The 21,401-nt window shown below is 42.0% G+C and overlaps 2 protein-coding genes across 2 annotated transcripts in view; both read right to left on the bottom strand.

The window, feature by feature from the left end:
- LOC114025854 overlaps positions 1-11,573 on the bottom strand; it is a 34,461-nt gene extending 22,888 nt beyond the window's left edge. The window contains exons 1-7 of the mRNA XM_027839380.1: positions 11,498-11,573; positions 10,338-10,417; positions 6,700-6,880; positions 5,987-6,142; positions 4,771-4,901; positions 2,043-2,201; positions 1,078-1,258 (exon numbers count right to left, since the gene is read on the bottom strand). Coding sequence (XP_027695181.1) covers positions 1,078-1,258; positions 2,043-2,201; positions 4,771-4,901; positions 5,987-6,142; positions 6,700-6,787 — 715 coding nt within the window. The 5' untranslated portion in view covers positions 6,788-6,880; positions 10,338-10,417; positions 11,498-11,573. The remainder of the gene's footprint in view (positions 1-1,077; positions 1,259-2,042; positions 2,202-4,770; positions 4,902-5,986; positions 6,143-6,699; positions 6,881-10,337; positions 10,418-11,497) is intronic.
- Positions 11,574-12,229: 656 nt separating this feature from the next.
- LOC114025853 (vitellogenin-like) overlaps positions 12,230-21,401 on the bottom strand; it is a 50,033-nt gene continuing 40,861 nt past the window's right edge. The window contains exons 15-21 of the mRNA XM_027839379.1: positions 20,896-21,020; positions 17,949-18,161; positions 16,698-16,853; positions 16,430-16,614; positions 13,566-13,748; positions 13,241-13,332; positions 12,230-12,600 (exon numbers count right to left, since the gene is read on the bottom strand). Of these exons, the coding sequence (XP_027695180.1) occupies positions 12,257-12,600; positions 13,241-13,332; positions 13,566-13,748; positions 16,430-16,614; positions 16,698-16,853; positions 17,949-18,161; positions 20,896-21,020 (1,298 nt within the window). The 3' untranslated portion in view covers positions 12,230-12,256. The remainder of the gene's footprint in view (positions 12,601-13,240; positions 13,333-13,565; positions 13,749-16,429; positions 16,615-16,697; positions 16,854-17,948; positions 18,162-20,895; positions 21,021-21,401) is intronic.

Below are 21,401 nucleotides of genomic sequence, written 5' to 3'. Positions count from 1 at the left end.
TTCAATTCATTCCCTTGAGAGTTTCTCCACATCATGATACTTATCATGGCTAGAAACTATGCTAAGTGTTAGGAATACAAAGAAAGGCAAAAAATAATTCTTGCCTTTAAGGAATCGTTGAGTTGTTTTTCAGTCATGTCCAACTTCATGAGGTTTTCTTGGCAAAGATACTGGAATGGTTTGCCATTTCCTTCTCCAGCTCATTTTCCAGATAAGGAAACTGAGGTAAACAGGGTTAAATGACTTGTTCAGGGTCACACAGCTAATACGTGTCTGAGACCAGATTTGAACTCAGGAAGATGGGTCTTCCTGACTCTAGGCCTGGCACTGTATCCACTGTACCACTTAAAGGCCTAGAGTGCAACCAGAAGCACTGAGAAAACAACTTACTTGCCCACGATTCATAGAGTTAGCATGTGGCTAAGGACTTGGACCCAAATTTCTGACTCCAAGGTCAGTCATTCAGCCACTTATGCCACATTAACAAGGCCTGCAGTAATCTCGGCCAGCTTTTTAGTTCAAATTGATATCCATCTTCTTCAGAGGTATACTGGAACCAGTCTGACCTTCAAGAGCTAATTGTTAAATTTTTAGTGCGAGCATTTTTATCTAAAAAATTGGCAAATGCTACAAATCAGGGTTTGATTTATTGTTCTGTTGATTGTCTAGACTTCAGGAAGTGATGGGGAAAATGCTAATGATGCAAATTTAACTTAGAAGTGTGTTGTGGGTATTGTTGTTAAACATTTATCAGCACACTCCTGCCTTCCTTGAACACACCTGTAACTCCTATAGCCTTGTTCCTCTACCACTCCCTTCACCCAGCTAGAATGAAAGCCCCTAGGGATCGAGAATCACGTCTTACAGTTGTATGTATCCCCCTCTAGCATCTAGAACTATGTAGGAACCCAGGAAAGCCATCCAATTATGACCATAATTCCACCCTTCTAAGGGTCATAGATTGGGCCCTGTTTAGGTCTCTTAGGGAAGACATCTCAGAGGGAGCCCCCTCACGCCAATTCTCCAGGGACATCAAACATTACCCCAAAAGACTGGGGTTATCCTGCAACTGCTCACCTTCCCATTTCCATTGAAGACCTCGAGACATGTCCTTCCACTGAAGCCCAGCCATGAAGGGCAGGCGACCATTATACTGCACCTTCAGATGAGTGCTGCTCTCCACATGGCCCTGGGAGAAGCTGGAATGCTGGAGCTGCGTTCGGTAATCCACCTGCCTCTCGGGCACCTGCAGGAGGAACTGGGGAGGGAAAGGACGTGGGGTGGCTGATGGCATCCTCAACACTTCTCCAAAGTACAGGATCCGTAATGGTAATGAAATCATAGGCAATCATTGGATCATAAACAGGAGTTTATAACCTGGATATATGAGTTTAAAAAATTTTTTTTGATAATTGCATTTTAACATAATTGGTTTTCTTTGCAATCTATTTTATTTTGTGCATTTAAAAACCGTTATTTTGAGAAGGGGTCCATAGCCTCACCACATAGCCAAAGGGGTCTATGACACAAAAAAGGTTAAGAACAGAGGGCCTTAACCTTTGTAGTTAAGAACCACCAAAAAAAAAAAAAAAGGTTTAAAGTTAGAAGGAAACTTAAGAGGTCATCAAGTCCAACCCCTTCATTTTATAAATGAGGAAACTGAGGCCCAGAGAGGTTAAATGACTTGCTTGGGGTCACACAAGCTAGTCAAGTGTTGTGGTGAGATTTGAACCCAGGTCTTCCAGGCTCCAGATCTAGCACTCTATTCGCTGTAGCCCACTGCCTCTTCACGATAGGGAACGAATGCTGGCCATCAGCTCTGTTGGCTGCCATATTTCCACCCAGCATGAATCCATATCACCAGCTGTGGTCTTGTCTGGAGGCAAGGGGCTAAACTAAATGATTACTTGAATTCTCCTTCAACTATCAGCCTCTGTGATGATAGCTTAGACATACCTCACTTCCCTCCCCGCTCTGTTTATCGTCCTTTCCCACCCATAGACTGCATTTCAGCAGCTTCAGGAAGAGTCAGCAGGACTTACCTCCATGAAGTAGTTGCTCAGGGATGGACCAGAGTCATTTTTGAAGGTCTGGCTGATTCGGAGCTTTTTTTTGTTGTTGATCTCATCCCAGTGCTTCCCATAGCTCACTTCCAACATGGAATGTAGGCGGGACACGCTCTCCTCATGCTGCAGTTGAACCTGGAGGACATAGGTCTCTCATTGTTGACTCCCCAAGGCTCGACTGGCCCATTAGATATCATCTCTGTAAGACTATAAGCTTCTTGAGGTCAGAGCCTTGTCTTATTGATGCTTTGCATCTCCTCCAGCACCTAGCATAGCTCTCTACACACAGAGCTAATTGAATCAAAGACTCTATACTACATAGCACTTTATCAGACCCCTCTCCCCTTTCTCCTTATCTCCCTCTCTCCTCCATCATCCTTTTTCTTTTTTCAATTAGTAAGTATTTCTTTTTTCTCCCTCATACCTCCCCCTACATTGGAGGGGGAAGGGGGGAAAAAAAAGAAAAGTCTTGTAATAAATATGCATAATCAAGCAAAATGAATTCATGAATCTGTCCAGTCCAGAAATGAATGTCTCATTGTGCATCTTGAGTTCATCATGACCCCTCTGTCAAGATCCATCCTTTTTTAAAGGAGACTATTCCTTGAAAGAAATTGAAAGTTTAGAAAAATGGGAGTGGGGAGCAGTAGAAAAAAAAAAGGGAGTACTAACTTAGGTAAGACTCTTCTATGAGAGTCAGACTACATCTGGAATATTGTATTCAGTCCTGGGCAACATCATTTAAGAATATTGTAAGCTGAGGAGCTGGCAGAGGAGGGCAATCAGGATGGTGAAAGGCCTTGGGTCCATAACATATGAGGTCTGGTTGAAGGAACCAGGAGTTTAGCCAGGAAAGAGAAGACTAAAGAAGAAAATCATATCTGTGTTCAAGTGTCTGAAGGGCTTTCACATGGAGAAGAGATGGCCCCATCTGTTTGGCCCCAGAGTACAGGAGCAATGAGTAGAAGTCACAAAGATGGCAAATTTAGACTAGATGTCCAGAAAAACCTAAACGGAACTATCCAGAAGTGGAATGGGCTTCCTTGAGAGCTGGTTGGTTCCTTCTCAATGGAGATATTCAAGCAGAGGTAGGATGACTTCTTGAGTAGGTGGTAGTGGGGATTTCTTTTCTTTTGGGTATGATTTGGACTCAGTAGGTCCCTTGTTCCTCTAAATTGTGTGATTCTGTCAAAGTATAAACTGGGATGATTTATGCATTCTTTAGAGAGCTTTACTTAATAATCAAGTACAAGGCAGAATGAAGAATTTAGTACAACTATTAAACTTATGAGATTCCATAGAATCTCAGAACTAAAAGAGCTTCAGAGGTTATCTAACCCACACTGATGAATTTGGCTTCTGAGGACCTGGGTTAAAATCCTGGTTCTACCACTTCTTATCTCAGTGATCTTGGGCAAGTCACTTAAAACTCTCTAGGACTCAATTTCCTTAAATGTAAAATGAGGAGGTTAGATCAGATTATACTTAAGGCCTTCTCCAGTTCAAACCCATGATCCTTTTGAACATTCTTTCCACGACATCCCTGACACGTATTTATTCTTCTGCTAGAATACTTCTAAAATTAGACAACTTTTTGCTTTATCATAGGGCTGACCATTCCATTGTTGACTCCTTCAGGAACCTGTTTGTTATGATTAGCTTAGAACTCAACCTCCTTGGAACTTCCGACCCTGGTCCTAGTTCTGCCTTGTGGAATGACCCCAAAGAAGTCTCATCTCCTTTCCAATTCCTTTCCATTTTTAGAAGACAACTGCCATCTCTCCCCACTGCCACCCAAGCTTTCTCTTCTTTAAGGCAAACATTCCTAGTTCCTCCCATTGATCCTTTTATGTTATGGTACCTACAGCCCTCTTTCTCTTGGTGGTCCTTCCTCTGGATGCGTTCCAGTTTGTCGATGACCTTCCTAAAATGCCTCTCTCTCCCCTAGATATGAACACAAAGGTCCATATGTGTTCTGACCAGTACAGCTTAGCATCATGAGAGATCATTCACAATAAGGGGGGAAAAGTGGAGAGAAGGAGAACCCCAGTCTTTTGGTTTCTCTCAACTGCTAGGTGGGCAGCAGCAACTGGCTAGGTAACCCATTGAATCAGTCAGCCAACCAGACAAGAAATAATCCTTTCTTTATATCCCACAACTGCTGGGCACACCCAGACCCATTCTCCTATTCTCCTTCAATTTGGCCTCTCTGGTGGCATCTGGCCAGGGAACTGCTTTTTGTCTCTGCTTGGGTCCTGGATCACTTAACACATGAGGTCTGGTTGAAGGACCCAGGAGTTTAGCCAGGAAAGAGAAGACTAAAGGAGAAAATCATATCTTTGTTCAAGTATCTGATTGGCTTTCACATGGAGGAGAGATGGGACCTGTTCTGTTTGGACCCAGAGCCCAGAGCCAGGGCAATGCCAGGGGCTCCTGTAATGAGCAAATGAATAAATGTCAAGAGGTACAGAAAGTTGTTCTGTGGATTACTGTTTTAAAGAAGTCTAACTTTAAAGATTGGATTCATTTAGCTTCCCTCAAAAGCAAGTTATAAAAGAAGTTACAGCTCCCATCTACGATATATGATTGTGGCAACAACTGTAAACTAGGAAAACATATCAATAGAACCCCTTTTACAGTCTCATCTCCAGAGCTACAGCAGACTGGGGCTTGACGCAGACATCTATCCTACTCAGTCACCTACCTTATGGTTATACGTGGGCACCTGAGTGCAGTGAAACTCATGCCCAAGGTCCAGCTTGTACACCTCCAGACGGTTCTCCACTTTGAGCTTCTGGCCGGCATTGCATTCCTGCTGGAGGTGCTTGGCCTCTCCTATGCCGGTCAACACAGAAAGACCTGCCTTTCTCCTACCAGGCAAACACACAGCCCAGCTCCTGGGATAGGAGAGCACAGGATGCCACAGCCCCAGCAAACCATCCCTTCTTTAATATGTAATGAGTCTCAAGAGAGGGTCATGACATGGTATAGTGGAAAGAATGTTGGATTTGGAATCAGAGAAGATGAGATAAAATCCTGGTTCTGCCACTTAGAGCCTGTGTGACTTTGGGCAAATGATATCACTTCTCTGGGGCCTGAGTTTCCTCATCTATAAAATAAGGATAGAGGACTAGATATCCTCTAAGGTCTTCTCTAGCTCTCTATGAGCCTGTAACACCTCCATTAAAGTTTTCCTAAACATGGGGTAGAGGTTACATTCCCACCTAATTATGGGATGGAAATGACTTTTACTTCTCAAGGCATATTGCCTGAGGTCACAAAGTAATAGAATCAGACCTCAAATCCAAGTTTTTCTTACTCCAAGCCTAGAATTTGTGTATCTGTCTGTCTTGTCTGGGTTTCATCTGAGTTCACATCTCTACTTTTCTTCCAAGATTCTTCTGCTTTCCTGATACTGGAGGCCAAAAGCTAAGGGATAGCATCTTTGATAGAGGACTATCATCCTCTCTTTCCTCTTAGTTACTGGCAGCAAAGAGGAAATTAAAGAGCCGTCAGAGACAAGATAGGGTCCCGTGCCCTATGTTATCATCAGCCAATTTTCAGGAAGAAATATATAAGGCCCCTCTCATTGAGGCAACAGAGAGTAATGGACAGAGTACTGGTCTTGGAGTAAGGAAAGCGTGAGTCCAAATTCCACCTCACATAATTAGCTAATTATGTAACTTTGGGCAAGTCATTTCATTTCTCTGTACCTCAGTTTCCTCATCTGTAAAATGAAAGACTTGGGCTCAATGACCTTTAAGGTCCCATCCAGATCTAAATCTACAATTTATTTCTCAATAAGGAACTCGAAGGACATTAACTTCCTGAATAGAAATGGTGCTGAACTGCGGTAGACACATCCAAGGCCCCGGTCCAACCTTCCCAGGAAATGTGACACTCACAAAATGGTACAATACCTAGGAGCCCATATTTTATCCTTAGGGCATTGGTCCAGAGGCTCCCTCTTTGCTGCAACAGGCCAATGGCATGGAAACCCAAGATATCTGGCAGGTAGACCTCTCCTTCCAGTGCATATAGCTGGAGTCCATCCTCTGCCTTCTTCTCCAGGATTGCTGCAGAGAGAAAGACCCACCAGGTGACTGGAAGAAGCAGAATCAATCAGTGGGATACTAGACCTAGGGGTGAAACAGTAGCCAAGGGAATGATCTCCAAATGGACTGAAGAAAAGGTAGAGGGAAAGAGATGGAAGATCTGGGACCAGTCAGAGGCCTAGACAAAGAACTGGATTTGAGACTGAGGAATGAACTCAATGGCCTGGTTTGTTCTCAATGAGCATTAAGGAAGATGGTGGCAGTCACTGGGAATTAGGATTCCAAGCTCTGCCCCCAATTAGCTACATGACCTTGAACAAATAACTCCATCCCTCTGAGTTTCCATTTCCTCATCCATCAAGTGAGGAAATAAGACTAGATAGATGATCTCTAACATCCCTTTCACTCCAAACATTTTGTGCAAAGGCTTGGGGGTTGGGTGTGATACGATCAGTGGCAGTGAGAAGGGTGGGGCAAGAAAGGGGAGGAGTGGGAAGGAAGAGAGAATGGGAAGGAATTCACAATCTAAGAGGGCCACAGGGACAGAGGCTGTTGCTGGCTTGTTCCTTCCTCCTGACCTGACAAGAAGGCTTTGTCCTTCAGCACATTCAGCAGGGACACTGAGAATGTCATCTTTCTGCCCACTTGTTTGGTGATGTTGCCCATGAGAATAACAGGGCTGCCTCTTCTGATCAGCTTCGCCTCCAGCTGAGTCTCGTATCTCTGTTCCCCCCTGGAGGTCTGAATGTCACTCAGCCCCTGAAATAAAGCATCTGGGTTTGTGTCCCTCATCTCTTTTTTAAAGTCGGGCTATTAAATCTAATAGAAATGAAATAGTGGGGTTTGAGGGGGATTTAATTAACTCTTCCTCTATATCCTAGTGCCCTTGTTGCTTGACTTTTAAGAGATTCTCGGGAAAAATTTTCTCCAAGATAGTCATATGATTGAATTCAGAGATGCAGAGGGCAATAGAAAGCAGTAGGGGCAGCTAGAGGGTTGGCCATTGGCCCAAGGCAGATACAAATGAACCTACTAAGTAGAACTCCAATAACCCTGTGATTTCTGAAAAATAACATTGTTCTGTTGTGGAAACAGCATTGAATTGAAAAGAAAGAAACTTGAATTTTCATCCCAATCCTATCATTAACTTGTTGTTTGATTTCTCTGGGCCTCAGTTTCCTCATTTATAAAATCAGGGGCTTGGGTCAGATGATATCTCTAGTTCAAACATTCTACAAGTCCAAAATTGACATGAGCAACTAATTAGGGTCTAATTATTAGGCAGGTCCCCAAATTCATTAAGTGGGAAGTTATTGTGGCTTTGAGACAAAGAGCATCTTCTCTCTCTAGTTATCTTCCTGCCTAGATCAGAAATCATTATTCACCCCTTTTGCCCCCAGAACTCCTGGTCTGGGGTACCCTTTCCTAACTGATGGTCGCCTCAATCACCCAGAAACAGATAGGTGGCAAAGTGGATAGAGATTTGGACCTGACGTCAGGAAGGCCTAAGTTCAAATCCAATTTGACTAGCTGTACGGCAAGTCACTTCAACTCTGTCTGCCTCAGTTTCTTCAACTGTAAAGTAGAGATAATAACAGCACCTACCTCACAGTGTTATTGTGAGGATCAAATGAGATGATATTTGTAAATCACTTAGCACAGCACCTGGCACATAGTATGCACTATATAAATGCTTATTCTCCTATTCCCATCATATCTAAATCCAGCTCCAGCTATGCTTCGCTTGGGTCCCTAGGCATCTTCATGCCAGTCCTGCCCACCTCTCCCTTCCTTTTCCAGTTCTGGAGCCATAATCAAGTCAACTCTGTCATTATTCCTGGAAAGGGCAGGACAATCTACTCTCCTATGACTCTACTTACCAAACCTGTAACTTTCAAAACCAAAAACTTCCACAGCCACCATTTCCCTATATATTTGTCTTCTTCTATTAGAATGTAAGCTCCCTGAAGGCAGGGGCTGTTTATTTTTATATTTGTATCCCTAGTACTTAGCACAGTGCTAGCCCTTAATAAATGCTTTTTCATACATTCATTCATTCATTCCTTAGACATCTGATCACCTCCCTTCCCAAAGGAGCAGAGAAAGTAATGTGTCAGCTGTGTTTTCCAAAAAATACTGTGTTAGCCCGGACCCCTGGGCCAGATATGCTGAGCCTGGTAAAGATTTGTACTAATAAGCATCTAAAGGTCCCCAATAGGAGAGGAAATCATAAGCTAGCAAGCATTATGCAAATAATTTGGAGATAGGGGAAATGGGAGTGTTATCTTCTCCTGCAGCAATTAGCCCATCTGATTCAACCTCCATAATATGCCTTCCATCTGTCCTCTCCTCTACATTCCCACCATTACCAAACTAGTTTAAGTTCTCTCACTTGGACTATTATAATACCTTTCTAAATGGATTGTATTCCTCCCCTCTCCCTCTGCCCCAATCTATTGTTCTCATGCAGCTAGAAGAATTTTCTTAAAGAACTGTGATTACATCACTCTTCTGCGCTATACCCTTTAATGGTTCCCATTGTCTACTTCTGACACTCACTGTCTGTGTGATCTTGGACAGCTCACTTACCTTGAGCTTCAAGTTTCCACATTTGTAAAATGAAGAAGTTGAACTACATGACTTCTGAGGTCCCTTTCAGCTCTAGAGTTAGGATTCTATGAATATAACCCAAACTCTCAAATCTGGTATTTAAGGCTATCCAAAATCTGACATCATCCAATTTTTTCTATCGGGTGGCTCCATGGGTAAGACCATTGAATTGGAATTAGGAAGACCTGAATTCAAATTTGACCTCAGACACTTACTAACTGTATGACCCAGGGAAAGTCACTTAATCTCTCTCAGCGTCAGTTTCTTTTTTTTAACTTTTTAAATTTATTTTTAGTTTTCAACATTCACTTCCACAAGATTTTGAGTTCCAAATTTTCTCCCTATCCCTCCCCCCTCCTCCCACCCCATGATGGTCTGCATTCTGATTCTTCCTTCACTTATTCTGTTCTCCCTTCTATTACCCCCGAACCTTTCTATTATCCCCTTCCCTTCTATTTTCCTATAGGGTAAGATAGATTTCTATGCCCCTTTGCCTGTGTATCTTATTTCCCAGTTTCAGCCTCATTTTCTTAATCTGTAAAACGAGGATAATGATAGCATCTACCTCACAAGATTATTGCGAAAATCAAAGGAGATAAATGTTAACTATTATCATTATTGGGCAAGTGGGTGACACAGTAGATAGAGTACCAGGCTTGGAGTCAGGAAGACTTGAGTTCAAATCTGGCCTCAGACACATAATACTTACTAGCTGTGTGACTTTGGGAAAGTCACTTAACTCCATTTGCCTCAGTCTCCTTATCTGTAAAATGAGCTGGAAAAGGAAATGGCAAACTATTTCTTGGGAACTTTGCCAAGAACCCCAAATGGAGTCATAGAGTAGTACACAACTGAAAATGACTCAAGAACAAGTTATGATTATCATTACTACTACTACTTTTTTTTAAAAGATTTTTTTAGGCAACTGGAGTCAAGTGACTTACCCAGAGTCACACAGCTATTAAGTGTCAAGTGTTTGGTCTGAGGCTGGATTTGAACTCAGGTCCTCCTGACTTCCAGGCCAGTGCTCTATCCACTGTGCCACCTAGCTGTCCCTACTACTACTACTACTACTACTACTACCACTACCACCACCACCACCACCACCAGTACTATTACTACTACTCCCTTCATAGACTCTATGTTCAAGCCACAAGCCATTGGATTCCTCACCATACCTCAAATGTTGATCATGTCATTTGCTACTCATGGAATTTCACTGTCTCTTCTCTGCTTTCTGAATTCCTACCCATGCTTCAAGGCCAAGCAGAAATGTTACGTTCTCCATGAAACCTTCTCTGAGCTCTCCCTAGCCCTCCCAGTTCCATTCCCAGGTAGATATAATACTGCCTTCTTTTCAATTCTAATATACTTTATGTCTACTCTTCCCACACCACTCACTTATCACATTCTAGACTATAAACTCCTTGAAGGCAAGGACTAAAATTTATTCATCTCTAGTATATTGCATATGTTAGTCACTTAACAAGTCTCTTGATGTTGCTTTATTATAAGAGAAATCTAACAATTTAATATATATGTAAAACTTTTTTTTAGTAAAATCTATTGAATGTAACTGAACTGACTTTGGGGTCTATGGACAAACCTTGATGTAATAGACATCCTTGTCATCCAAGATTATTTCCAGGTGGCCAAAGCGGGTACTCTGGAGAGAATCGATTTTTCCTATTAGGAAAAGAACATGTGGATGAGTTTCCATCAAAAGAGCTGATGAAGGAAAGTGGAGCCAAAAAAGAGTAAAACTTTCATTTACTACTTGCAGATTCCAGCTTTTATTTCTGAATTCGAGATCCAGCCATGCAGTGAAATAAACTAGGCATTGGGCCTATGAATATTTAGCCAGGCCCTACACCAACTTCCCCTCCACAGCTTTAGCTGAGCCTATTACTGGGTGGTCTGAGACCTCTAAGCTTTTCAATTCAAGCTGTATTTAAACCAGAGGCAATGTTGGGGAAGGCAGCATAAAAATATGTGTTTTAAGGGTTTTAGTTGACCACACTGAGTCAACAGTGTGAAACTGCAACTTTAAAAAAAAAACTAATGTAATTGTGGGTTGCATTAATTTTATTCAATCTGTAAACATTTATTAAGCTCACTACATGCCAGGCACCTGTGCTAAATGCTAGGAATACAAAGGAATACATAGCCCCAGTCACTTGGACCCACATAGGATCCAGGTCAGGGAAAGGGATAGCCCCATTGTACTTTTCAGATGACACGTGAAAAATTTATTACGGCGCCACATTTCAGAGGGAAAGTGACAAACTACAGTGGGTCCAAAGGGCAAGGATGATTATGATGGTGAAAGATCTGGAAGCCAAGGCATAAAAAGAATGGTTGAATGAACTAGGGATGTTTAGCCTGTAGAAGAGAAGACTGGGGTCAGGGTGGAACATCACCATGGCATGAAGTGCCTCTTAGTCACTAGATTTGTTTAAATGGTGATTTTAAGCCAGGGATCTTGGAGCAAGTATTACTGTATTTGGAGGGAAGTTAGGTTAAATGGCTCCCTATCACCATGTTTTTGCCTTTGTTTTCCTGATGTTTAGAAGTGCCTCCCAACAATGTGTGCTTAGTAAATGCTTATTGATAGAGATGACCTTTAAGGTCCTTACTAAATTCAAGGTTCAGTAAAAAAAAAAAATTACTCACAATCACCCTAAGGAACCACCAAAAAAAGATTCAGCTACTGGATAAGGGCACACTAACAAGTCATTCTACTATCTCCTTCTTTCATACACATACCATCCACTTTGATTTTTTTCTTGGGATGAAGTAGCTTGATTCGGAGTTTCTTCTGAGGTACACTGAAGCTGAGATCCACACCCACATCTCTGGGCTGTTCTGACTTTGGTGTGCCCATAAAGAAATGGATGGTGGCCTCTTCAGGGATCCAACTCTCCTTCTGGAAATGTAGAAGGCTCTCTCACCCTTTGGAAATTCCTTCCAAGATGTTATAATCCTGTGCCAAGGATGACCTTCCCTTTTAGGTCCCAGGGCTCTCAATCCTCACCCCACCCTCAGCCTCTTTTGATCTCTTCTCCAAAGAACCCAACTGAGAATCTCATGGAATCTCATCCGAGTCTCCCCTAAAATCTGAGACATTCTTGAAAAAGCCATGCCATTCAGCAAAAGGAATATAAAAGTTTGGGTATTAGTGGTTACAAGTGAAATGTATACAGAATTCTGCTGTAGAGTATTAAGGCTGGAAGGTACCATTGAAATCACCTCATCATAGATCCTCAGAATGTTAGATCTGGAAAAAACCATAGAAGTCATTTAATCAGAGAACCACAGAATATGAGGATTGAAAAGGACCTTAGAGAGCATCTAGTCTACCTCTCTGATTTGACAGAGGACCCTGAAGCCCAGAGAGGTCTAAAAAGAAACTTACCCAAGGACACACTGCAAGTTAGGACCAGAGCTGGGATTAGTAGCCAGGGTCGCCTAATTCCTATGCCTGTGTTCTTCCTGCTATACTCTGTTGTCTTTAGCAGTTTTCACTCAGCCAAGTAGCCCATCTGGGAGGCCAGGTTCAAACATACGTGAGCCACAGGTTAGTTTGTGGGAACAAAAAGCACTGGTCATGCTGTGGTAGCTGAGACTCAACCAGACTGAGATGGCACTGATAAGTTTATGATAGGGGTGTAGCAGCGGGTGGGGTAGAATTCTGTTCTGCCCTACCTGAGGAATATAAGCACAGGCAGCTTCTAGCAGGTACTGCTGTAGTCCCTTGTCCTGCTTCTTTAACGTCACTGCTGCAGATATTGGCACAGCAAGAGAGAAAGGCTGGACCTGAGCTGGGTAAGACACTTCGGAACACATCTGCCAGCCCCAAATATGAGATGCTGGGGGGAAAAACAAGAAAGAGTGACAATGCAGAGATAGTAGTATTACCCTGTTAGGTAGTGGATCCCAATTCCAGGGTGATAGATAACCCACAACTGCATCCTTGTCTTACTGTTGATCCTGGAATGCTGGAAAGAGAGGCAAAGTCCTAAATGGGGATATGCACACATACTCCCTCCCCTCCCCGACACCTCTAGGGTTCTATTTCCAAGAAAAGGGGCTCCATTATCTTAAACACAGTCTTGAGGGAATGCTTCTTTGAAAGGAATGATGAAGTTAAAACATCTGAGTTTATATAGAAGACTGGAAAATCTGGAGATTGGCATGATTCTTCTTGAGATTTGTCATTTTTGTTTTGAGTAACATTCTATTTAGGGTCACTCTGAGTATTATAATAGTACATTTCCAGTAATAAGCATATATGTGGCATCATATCCACACTGTTTCCAAACCCATCCTTTTAGCGACCCGGGAACTGATAAAACACATAAAGGGCTTTCTAAACTTACAGTAACACTCCCCATAACATTCCTTTGAACAAGGAGAAGCCACTTTGGAGTCTGAAGTCAGCTACTTCCTTTATGTCCCTCACCAGATTTTCCCTTTCAAGTTGGAAGAGTGATGAGGTTAGCTGCTTACCTTCTTCTCCAGTGCAGGACCTCAAGTCTGGAGCGCTGTTTAGTCGGTCAATATTCATCACACCATCCACAGTCATGAGATACAGCTTAGAGCTAAGGGAAAGACATAGCTAGTCCTGGATTCCTCCACTTAACTCACCCAAGCTATTAGGTGCATCTGAGATCATGTCCATCTCCGACCTCACCACCTCATAAGCAAAAGCCTAAGAGACAGCTAATACCTGGACAAACCATGTCCAAAGGGAAGATGGGACAAGGAACTGAGGCCTAGGCCTACTCCTTCATGAACATCTAGTAAAACGTGGTCCGTTACTACTTAGGCCTACCTGAAATTCACCAGTTCCATGGATTCCTCCGGCGTATTCAGAAACATCTTGAGCTCCTGTCCCCTTTTCGCCATGATTCCTCCATCGAGGCTGGTGGAACTTCGAATGCCAGTCACCCACTTCACCCCTGCTTTCCCATGGAAGCCTGCCACACCCATCTGAGCTGCGATCTGTATCAAGGCACTAAGGTGAAATATATAGACAAGCTGTGATTGGTGAGCCAATCACGATGGTAGACGTTTCTTAGGAGAAGCAGCTAGCAGGAAATCAGAGGATGGAGTGATAACTTGGACTCAGGAAGACCTGAAGACCTCAGGAAGATCTTGCCTCAGACACCTACAAGCTGTGTGACTTTGAGAAAGTCACTTAAGCCTCAGTTTCCTCATCTGCAAAAAAATAGTAATAACATCTACCTTACAGGGCTGTTTTGAAAATCAAATAAGATAGCATATGTAAAGTGCTTTGCAAATCTATAAAAATGTTAGCTATCATTATTATTATTAGCGTCAGGAAAACTACAGCCCAGAGTCATACCTTTTACCAACCCTCAGACATCTGTTTTGCTCCTTTCTCTACCCACCATGCCTTCTATAAGTGAACAGAGTCCTTGGATAGTTGGATTATGCTTCCAAAATATGGAAAATGAATACTTCGCTTTACATCAATATGTAAAGGATCTGTGATTTCATCCACATGGTAAGTCCTGTTGCAACCCATTTATAACTTATATAAGTTAAATATGGAAATCAGAAAAGCTAAGTGATTTGTCCATGGTCACAGAGCAAGTAGGATTTGTATATATCGTGGACAACAGTGTCCAGTGCTCTGCCCACTAAGACATTCTACCTCTTCTCATTCTACATTTTCATATACATCTTCATAGGATCATAGATCTAAAAACAGAGGCCATTTTGTGTAACCTACTACTTAGCACAGCACCTGGCACATAGTAGGTGCTTAATAAATGTTTATTGATTTATCATTAAGCCCCTCAGTTTGCCAATAAGTAAATTGAGACCCAGAGAGGTTAGAGAAGGAATTTGAACCCAAATTCTCTGACTATTGAGCCAGCGTTCTTTCTACTCTTCCATTTTGCCTCCATAAATTTCTTTTTGTTGTTGTTTAGTTGTTTCAGTCATATCTAACTCTTCGTGACCACATTTGGGAATTTCTTGGCAAAGATATTGGTGTGGTTTGCCATTTCCTTCTCCAGCTCAATTTTACAGATGAGGAAATGAGGCAAACAGGGTTAAGTGATTTACCCAGGGTCACACAACTAGTAAGTGTCTGAGGCCAGATTTGAACTCAGGAAGAGGAGTCTTCCAGACTCCAGGCCTGGCATTCTGTGCAGTCTGGCTCCGCCTAGCTGCCCCTAAATTTCTGTATGTATGTTTTCGAATACACATATACATATATACATACATGTACATATATATGCAGATGTATATTATATAATGAAATATGTAAATGGGGAAACAAGTTCAGCTAGTGTTTTTTAAAGTTAAATTTTAAAAAATCAATGCTAAGGAACACGGACTAAAACCTAGCTCTCTCCATTTCTACGCAGGCATGGTTTTGAAGAGAGGTGACAATGGTACAGTTTCTTGTAAAGAATGCCAAACTTGGAGTGAAAAGATGTGGCTTCATTTCTCTTCTGCAGCAATTATTAGCTAGGAACTGGCAAGTCACATGTTCTTAAAACCTCAGTTTTCTCATCTGCAAAATGGGAATGATGGTATTTTCACTACTGCTTCAAGAATAAACTATGAACTCATCTGTTTATCTTTTAAACCCCTCCACAACCTGGCCTCAACCTACTTTTCCAGCCTTATTGGACATTACTCTCTCTCCCAGATTCTGTGAGGCAGCTACACTGGTCTTTTCTCTGTGTCTCACTCACCACAGTCTATCTCCTCTCTTCATGCCTTTGCACTGGCTGTCCCTCATGCTTAGAACACATTCCCCCCTGCCTCCCCCACCCCACCCCACCCCCCATTACCTCTGCCTCACAGAGTTCTTCTCTTCTTTTAGAATATAGCTTAGGTACAATCTTTGCATAGAACCTTTCCTGATCTCCCCAAATGCTGTGTGTATGCCTGAGAGAAGGAACAAGGTGGGGATAGTGACAGAGAGATAAGCACTCAAGGAGGGAGGGACACCACTCATTAATGTCATTCACAAAAAGAAAGGGAGAAGGTGCTTTGAGATCTTCATTTGAAAGACAGGGGCAGGAACAGGGGAGCAGGGCCAGGGAGGGTTCTGAGTATAGCCCTAATCTGAATAGAAAAGGAGCAGTAAGAGGTAGACAAGAGGTTAGACCATGTTTACAGATTCCCTTTCCTCCCACATTACCTTGTATTTAACTACTTTGGATATGTTTTAATTCACTGTATATTTATGCTCTGTGTGTGTGTGTGTGTGTGTGTGTACTATTTGTCTATATATATGCTATATATTTATATATAGTCTATATATTTATGCTATATATATGTATGTGTGCTATATATATATACGTACTATTTGTTTTCTCAGCATGTAAACCTCTCCTGAGTAGGGATTGATCGATTTTGTCCTTGTGGCTGGTGCCCAGCATGATGCCTGGCATGATGTTTAATACTGATTGATTGGTATCTACCTCTAGGGGTTGTTACATGGATCAAATGAAAGTAATATACATAAGGTATGTAAGAACCATAAAGATTTCCATAAATGTGAGCTGTTTCTGTTGTTCTGAGGTTGTCCCCTGGCCCACATGGATGCTTCCATTTAGCTCCTTCTCCCCTGTGGCAGGTAAGAGCCACGCCAGGGACATAGCCCAGGAGAATTGGGGCTTCAGTACCTACACTCTGGACAGCTCTTGGTACCTTGGCTTAATATAGCCCTCCAAGGAGAAATCCGAAAGCTGCTTGAAGTCCACGGTCCCCCGTATCCGGATGTGGATGGCAGCTGATGCGTTCAAGGCTAATTGCACAGGGAGGCCCGACACAGTTGGAAAGGAGAGCTCTTCGGTTGCCAAGCTCAGCCTTCTGTTAATCTGCACCTCCTGACCCTGCAGCCAAAGGGAGGGGATTGACAGCACCTCCTGTCAACAATCAGTTCCCAAGCCCAGCGGCAGCTCCACCCAGCATGTACCTTGAGGAGTCTGACAGTCAGTTCAGCCAGGTTCAGGGAGTACCTCTTCATGTGGCTTCTCACTGCCCCACAGTCCACGAAACTAAGCTCATTCCCAAAAATTTTCAGACTGAGACCACATTGCAGGTCCCTCCTCTTCCCCCACCTCTGAGTCACCTGAGCAAGTAAGAATCCAAAAAGTTAGAACCGGTAGGCACGGTAGACAACATCTCGCTCAACCTTCTTACTTTATTTTACTTTGTTTTATTTTCATAGAATCAAAGGATCATAGATTTATAGTTGAAAGGAACCTTAGAATTCATTGAGTTTAACCCCTCTATTTAATTTTGGACAATGCCTGTGACTTCATTAGTATAAGGGAATTCTCGGTGAAGAAGTCCCTTCCTCCAATGCAAGTCACGACCTCCTCAGGCTCAGAGAGCTGCCTGGAGAGACAAGTCACACAGACACTATGTGCCAGAGGCAAGGTTTTAACCTAGAAATTCCTGACTTCAAGGCAGGCTGGCTATCTACATCTACTATGCCCTACCTCTTCATCAACCCTTCATTGTACAAGGGGAAACCAAGGCCCTGAGTTGGGGAATAATTTACTCAAGGCCATACAAGTAGCTAGAAGAGGAACCAGAATTTGAATCCAGGTTCTCCAATTCCAAACCCACAATTGCACATTGTTTCCTCCCAAGCTTGATGCTCAGATGGGGCTTCATGAGAGGTTTTGGGTTGGCAGATGATCAAAAGATCATGGATTTACAAGCTACAAGGGACCTTAGAAGCCATCAAGCCCACCCCCTTCTTTTACAGATGAGCTAGCTGAGATTTACAGAGGTTAAGTGACTTGACCAGAGTCACATAGCTAGAAAGTAGCTAAGGAACTATTTGAACCTAGATCTTCCTGACTCTTAGTTCAGTACATTACACTAGGGGAAGAGGTCTGGATATGGAGGAAAAGAGAAAAGATGTAATGGGTCAGGAAAGAGGGAATCTAGATTAACCTTGGGGTAAGATTAGGGGCAGAGCATGATCCTAAGCATTGTTCATATAGAAAGAGCAGGAACACATCTGCCCTAGAGATCTGTTTTCTGTAAGTGAGAGAAAGTACACTATCTCGCTGATGTCTGAATGGCCTGCCTGCTCTAGTTACTTCTAAATGGCATCATTATTTTCAAAAACTTGTCCCAGAGCCCCTGAAGGGATGATGTGTGCTGTATGTGTGCGGATGGGAGATGGGTGTGGGTCTATAAATTCCCTTACCTTCTCCTGGAGCTCCTTCATCTTACTGTGCCCCCCACCAGGGCACCCAGCTCTAGCCAACCCTGACTTCTCATTGACTCCATCTGCGAGTTCCATGTCAGTATCTGGTTTGGTCTCACTTTTCTTATCATCGTCCCGGAATGCTGCCATAACCGGCTGCCTACCAAACACCCTGTAAGCCAGCTTTTCAGCGTTTTCTAACCGGAGCCCAAGCTGAAAAAAGAAGCATATTCAGGACAGGCAATGGGGGTTTTGCAGAACTGGAACAGAAACAATCTTGGAAAGCTGATGGGAAAGTGGCAATGGTAACTTCCTGGTCCCATTAGGAGTCTGGAGAAAGCGGACAGATTTGGAAAGTATCCTGAGTCCAATGTGGAAGGAGACCTACCAGTTTCAGGGGATAGAGTCAGTTGAGATCTTCTCCTAGAGCAACTGCATGGATAATTTGACAAGCATTTATTAAGCACCTTTTATATGCCAGGTACTGGGCTAGACCTTAGCTAGGCATAAAAAGAATGAAAAAGAAATAAAATAAATGAATGAATTAATAAATGCATAAATAAATAAAGCAGTCCTTCCATGCCAGGAGCACATAATAAATAGAAAATCCATATAAAGTAATTTTGATAGGCAAATGAATGCATTAGCAAGTGAAGGAATTAACATAGGCCTCCTATAAGAGACAGAACTTGAGCTGAACCCTGAAGGAAACTAGGTATTCTAAAAGAAAGAGGTAAGGAGAGAGTGAATTCTCAGGATCATAGATTTAGAGTTGGAAGGGACTTTTAGAGGTCAGCAGATCCAATCCACTCATTTGACAGATCAGGAAACTGAAGCACAGAGATATGTGATACATTTTGCCACACAGCTACCCAGTAAATGTCTGAACCCAAGTCTTCTTGATTCCAAGGCTAGCACTCTATCCTCTATCTTAGATATGCTGGAGAGCCTGAGTACAGGCATGGTGACAGAAGACAGAAAGTCATGTGACTAGGAACAACAAAATGTTCAGTCTGACTGGAATGTAGAGTACACGAAGGGAGTAAGGTAAAATCTATTTCAAAAGGTAGGATGGAGCCAGACTGTGACAGGCTTTAAATGAAAGGTTTGGGATGAAACCTTCCTAGATAAATTATGAAGCTTCAGTATCATCAGTTATCCTCAGTAAAATGAGGATAATAATACTTACACTACCTATCCCACAGGTTTACTATGAGGAAAATATTTTGTAATTATTAAGTATAATACTAATGGCTGATATCTAACTATCACTTTAAGGTTTAAAAATGACTTCTATATACACTTTTTCATTTGATCCTCACAACAAGTCTCTGAGGAAATATCCCATACCACACAGGAGGAAACTGAGTCTCAAAAAGGCTAAATGATATATTTGCCCATGGACACGCAGCTACTAAACATTAGAGCCAGAACTCAACCTAGGTCAACAAATCTACACCACCCATGACTTATCTGGATCTCATAGGCTCATGGGATCAAAGCAACCTTAAAAGTCATCTGCTCAAACCTTTACATTTTACAGAAAAGGAAACTGTCACACCCAGAGGTAAAATGACTTGTCTAGTGTGAGATGAGAGTTTAACATTTGACATTACTCTCCATCCTGCATTCTGTTATCCAGCCAAAATGGCCTTCTCTCTCTGTTCCTCATACATGACACTCCATCTCCTATCTCCCTGCCTTTGAAATGGTGCCTAGAATGTACTCCTTCCTTATTTCTCCTTCAAAGAGTCACACTTTTTATTTGAGATGAAGTTCAGGCACTCTCCTGTATGAAGCTTTTTCTGATTCTCCAATTATTAATGTTCTCCCCCTTAAACTACCTTGTAATTTATATCTAGCTATCTAAATATAGATCTCTAGATATCTATAGCTATCTATACAGATATATCTATAATATGTCTACGTAGATATCTATGTCTATATATCAATGTCTATCTAGATATAGATATAGATATCTATATTCACAGATAATGTCCAGCCAAACTGGACATTTTGTTGTTCCTTGTCACATGACTTTCTGTCTTCTGTCACCATATAGATATCTATAGATAGGTGTAATAGGAATATGTGCTTATTAACTTTTTAGTTACATTTTATTTTCTTATTTATATTATTTTATTGATTTATATTTAGATATTTTATATACTATATTTATGTATTTTATCTATATTATATTTATCTGTTATCTCTCCCTCTTCCATTAAAATTTAAGTTCCTTCACTATTGTGCTATAAGAAAAGATGAGCAAGATGGTTTCAAAGAAACCTGGGAATACTTATATAAACTGATGCAAACTAAAGTGAGCAGAACCGGGAGAACATTGTACACAGTAATAGCAATATTGCAACAATGACTTAGCTACACTTATTAACATGATGATCTAAGACAATTCCAAAGGACTCATGATGAAAAATGCTATCCACCTCCAGAGAGAGAACTGATGAACTCTGAATTTGGATTGAAATATAATTTTTTCACTTTATTTTTCTTGCCTTTTTTTGGCAACATGGCTAATAAAGAAATGTTTTTGCATGATTTCACATGTATAATTGATCTAATATTGTTTGCCTTCGCAATGAGGAGAGGGGCAGGGAGGAGGGAAAGAATATGGAACTCAAAAAAAAAAATTAATGAATGTTAAAAATAAAGAAAGAATAAAAAAAAAGAATTTAAGTTCCTTGGGAGTAGGGATCATTTTATTCCCTATACTTATACTTCCCAGCACCTTGCACAGTGCTTAGCACATCACACATTGTAGGTACTTGGTAAACACTTGTTGATTAATCGATTGAATGCAGCCCCTCTAACTTTAAATCTAGTATTCTTTCTGCTGTGCTACTGTTGCCTCACTGAGACCTCCCTAGGTGTCTGTCCTGCTCTCCAGGAGAGATATTATGAAAAGTGAAACAAATGCTGGCCTTACCTCCAGAATGTTGACAGCACGGCCCATGACATGGATGGTCAGGTTGGCCATGAGGGAGCGGGGGAGGAAGGAGGCTGGGGAGAATAACAGAGTAGCCTCCAGATTGGCACCCATACTGCTGGAGCCTGAAAAGGAAGAGATTAGGGTCACACTTCACATCTCCCTTCTACAACAAAGCACTGTTTTGAAGTAACCAGTTGACTTTGAAACTGCGTTTAATGTAACAAGGGGCAGAGTCAGCCTTTCCGGAAGTCCTGACAATGAGAGGGGCAAGGTCTTCATTTCAGTCCCCTCTGCTTCTCTCCTAGAGTAAAGAACAGATATCTAAGCAGGTCATAGAGACAAAGGTTAGAGAAATAATAAAGGGAAAAGAAGGAAATGCAAGTCATTAATTCAATGCCCATATGTATGTTAGCTGGACTAATGGGGTCCGTAGGGTGGCTAATCAAAAAATACTAATAATCCCCAATAAAAACAAAAAGTCCCTGGTTCAAATGCAGGTGTGA

This window comes from Vombatus ursinus, unplaced genomic scaffold (genome assembly GCF_900497805.2).
Source record: "Vombatus ursinus unplaced genomic scaffold, bare-nosed wombat genome assembly UNPS02014832.1, whole genome shotgun sequence".
Classification (NCBI taxonomy): domain Eukaryota; kingdom Metazoa; phylum Chordata; class Mammalia; order Diprotodontia; family Vombatidae; genus Vombatus; species Vombatus ursinus.
Note: the sequence above shows the minus strand (reverse complement) of the source record. Positions and strands in the feature narration are given on the sequence as shown.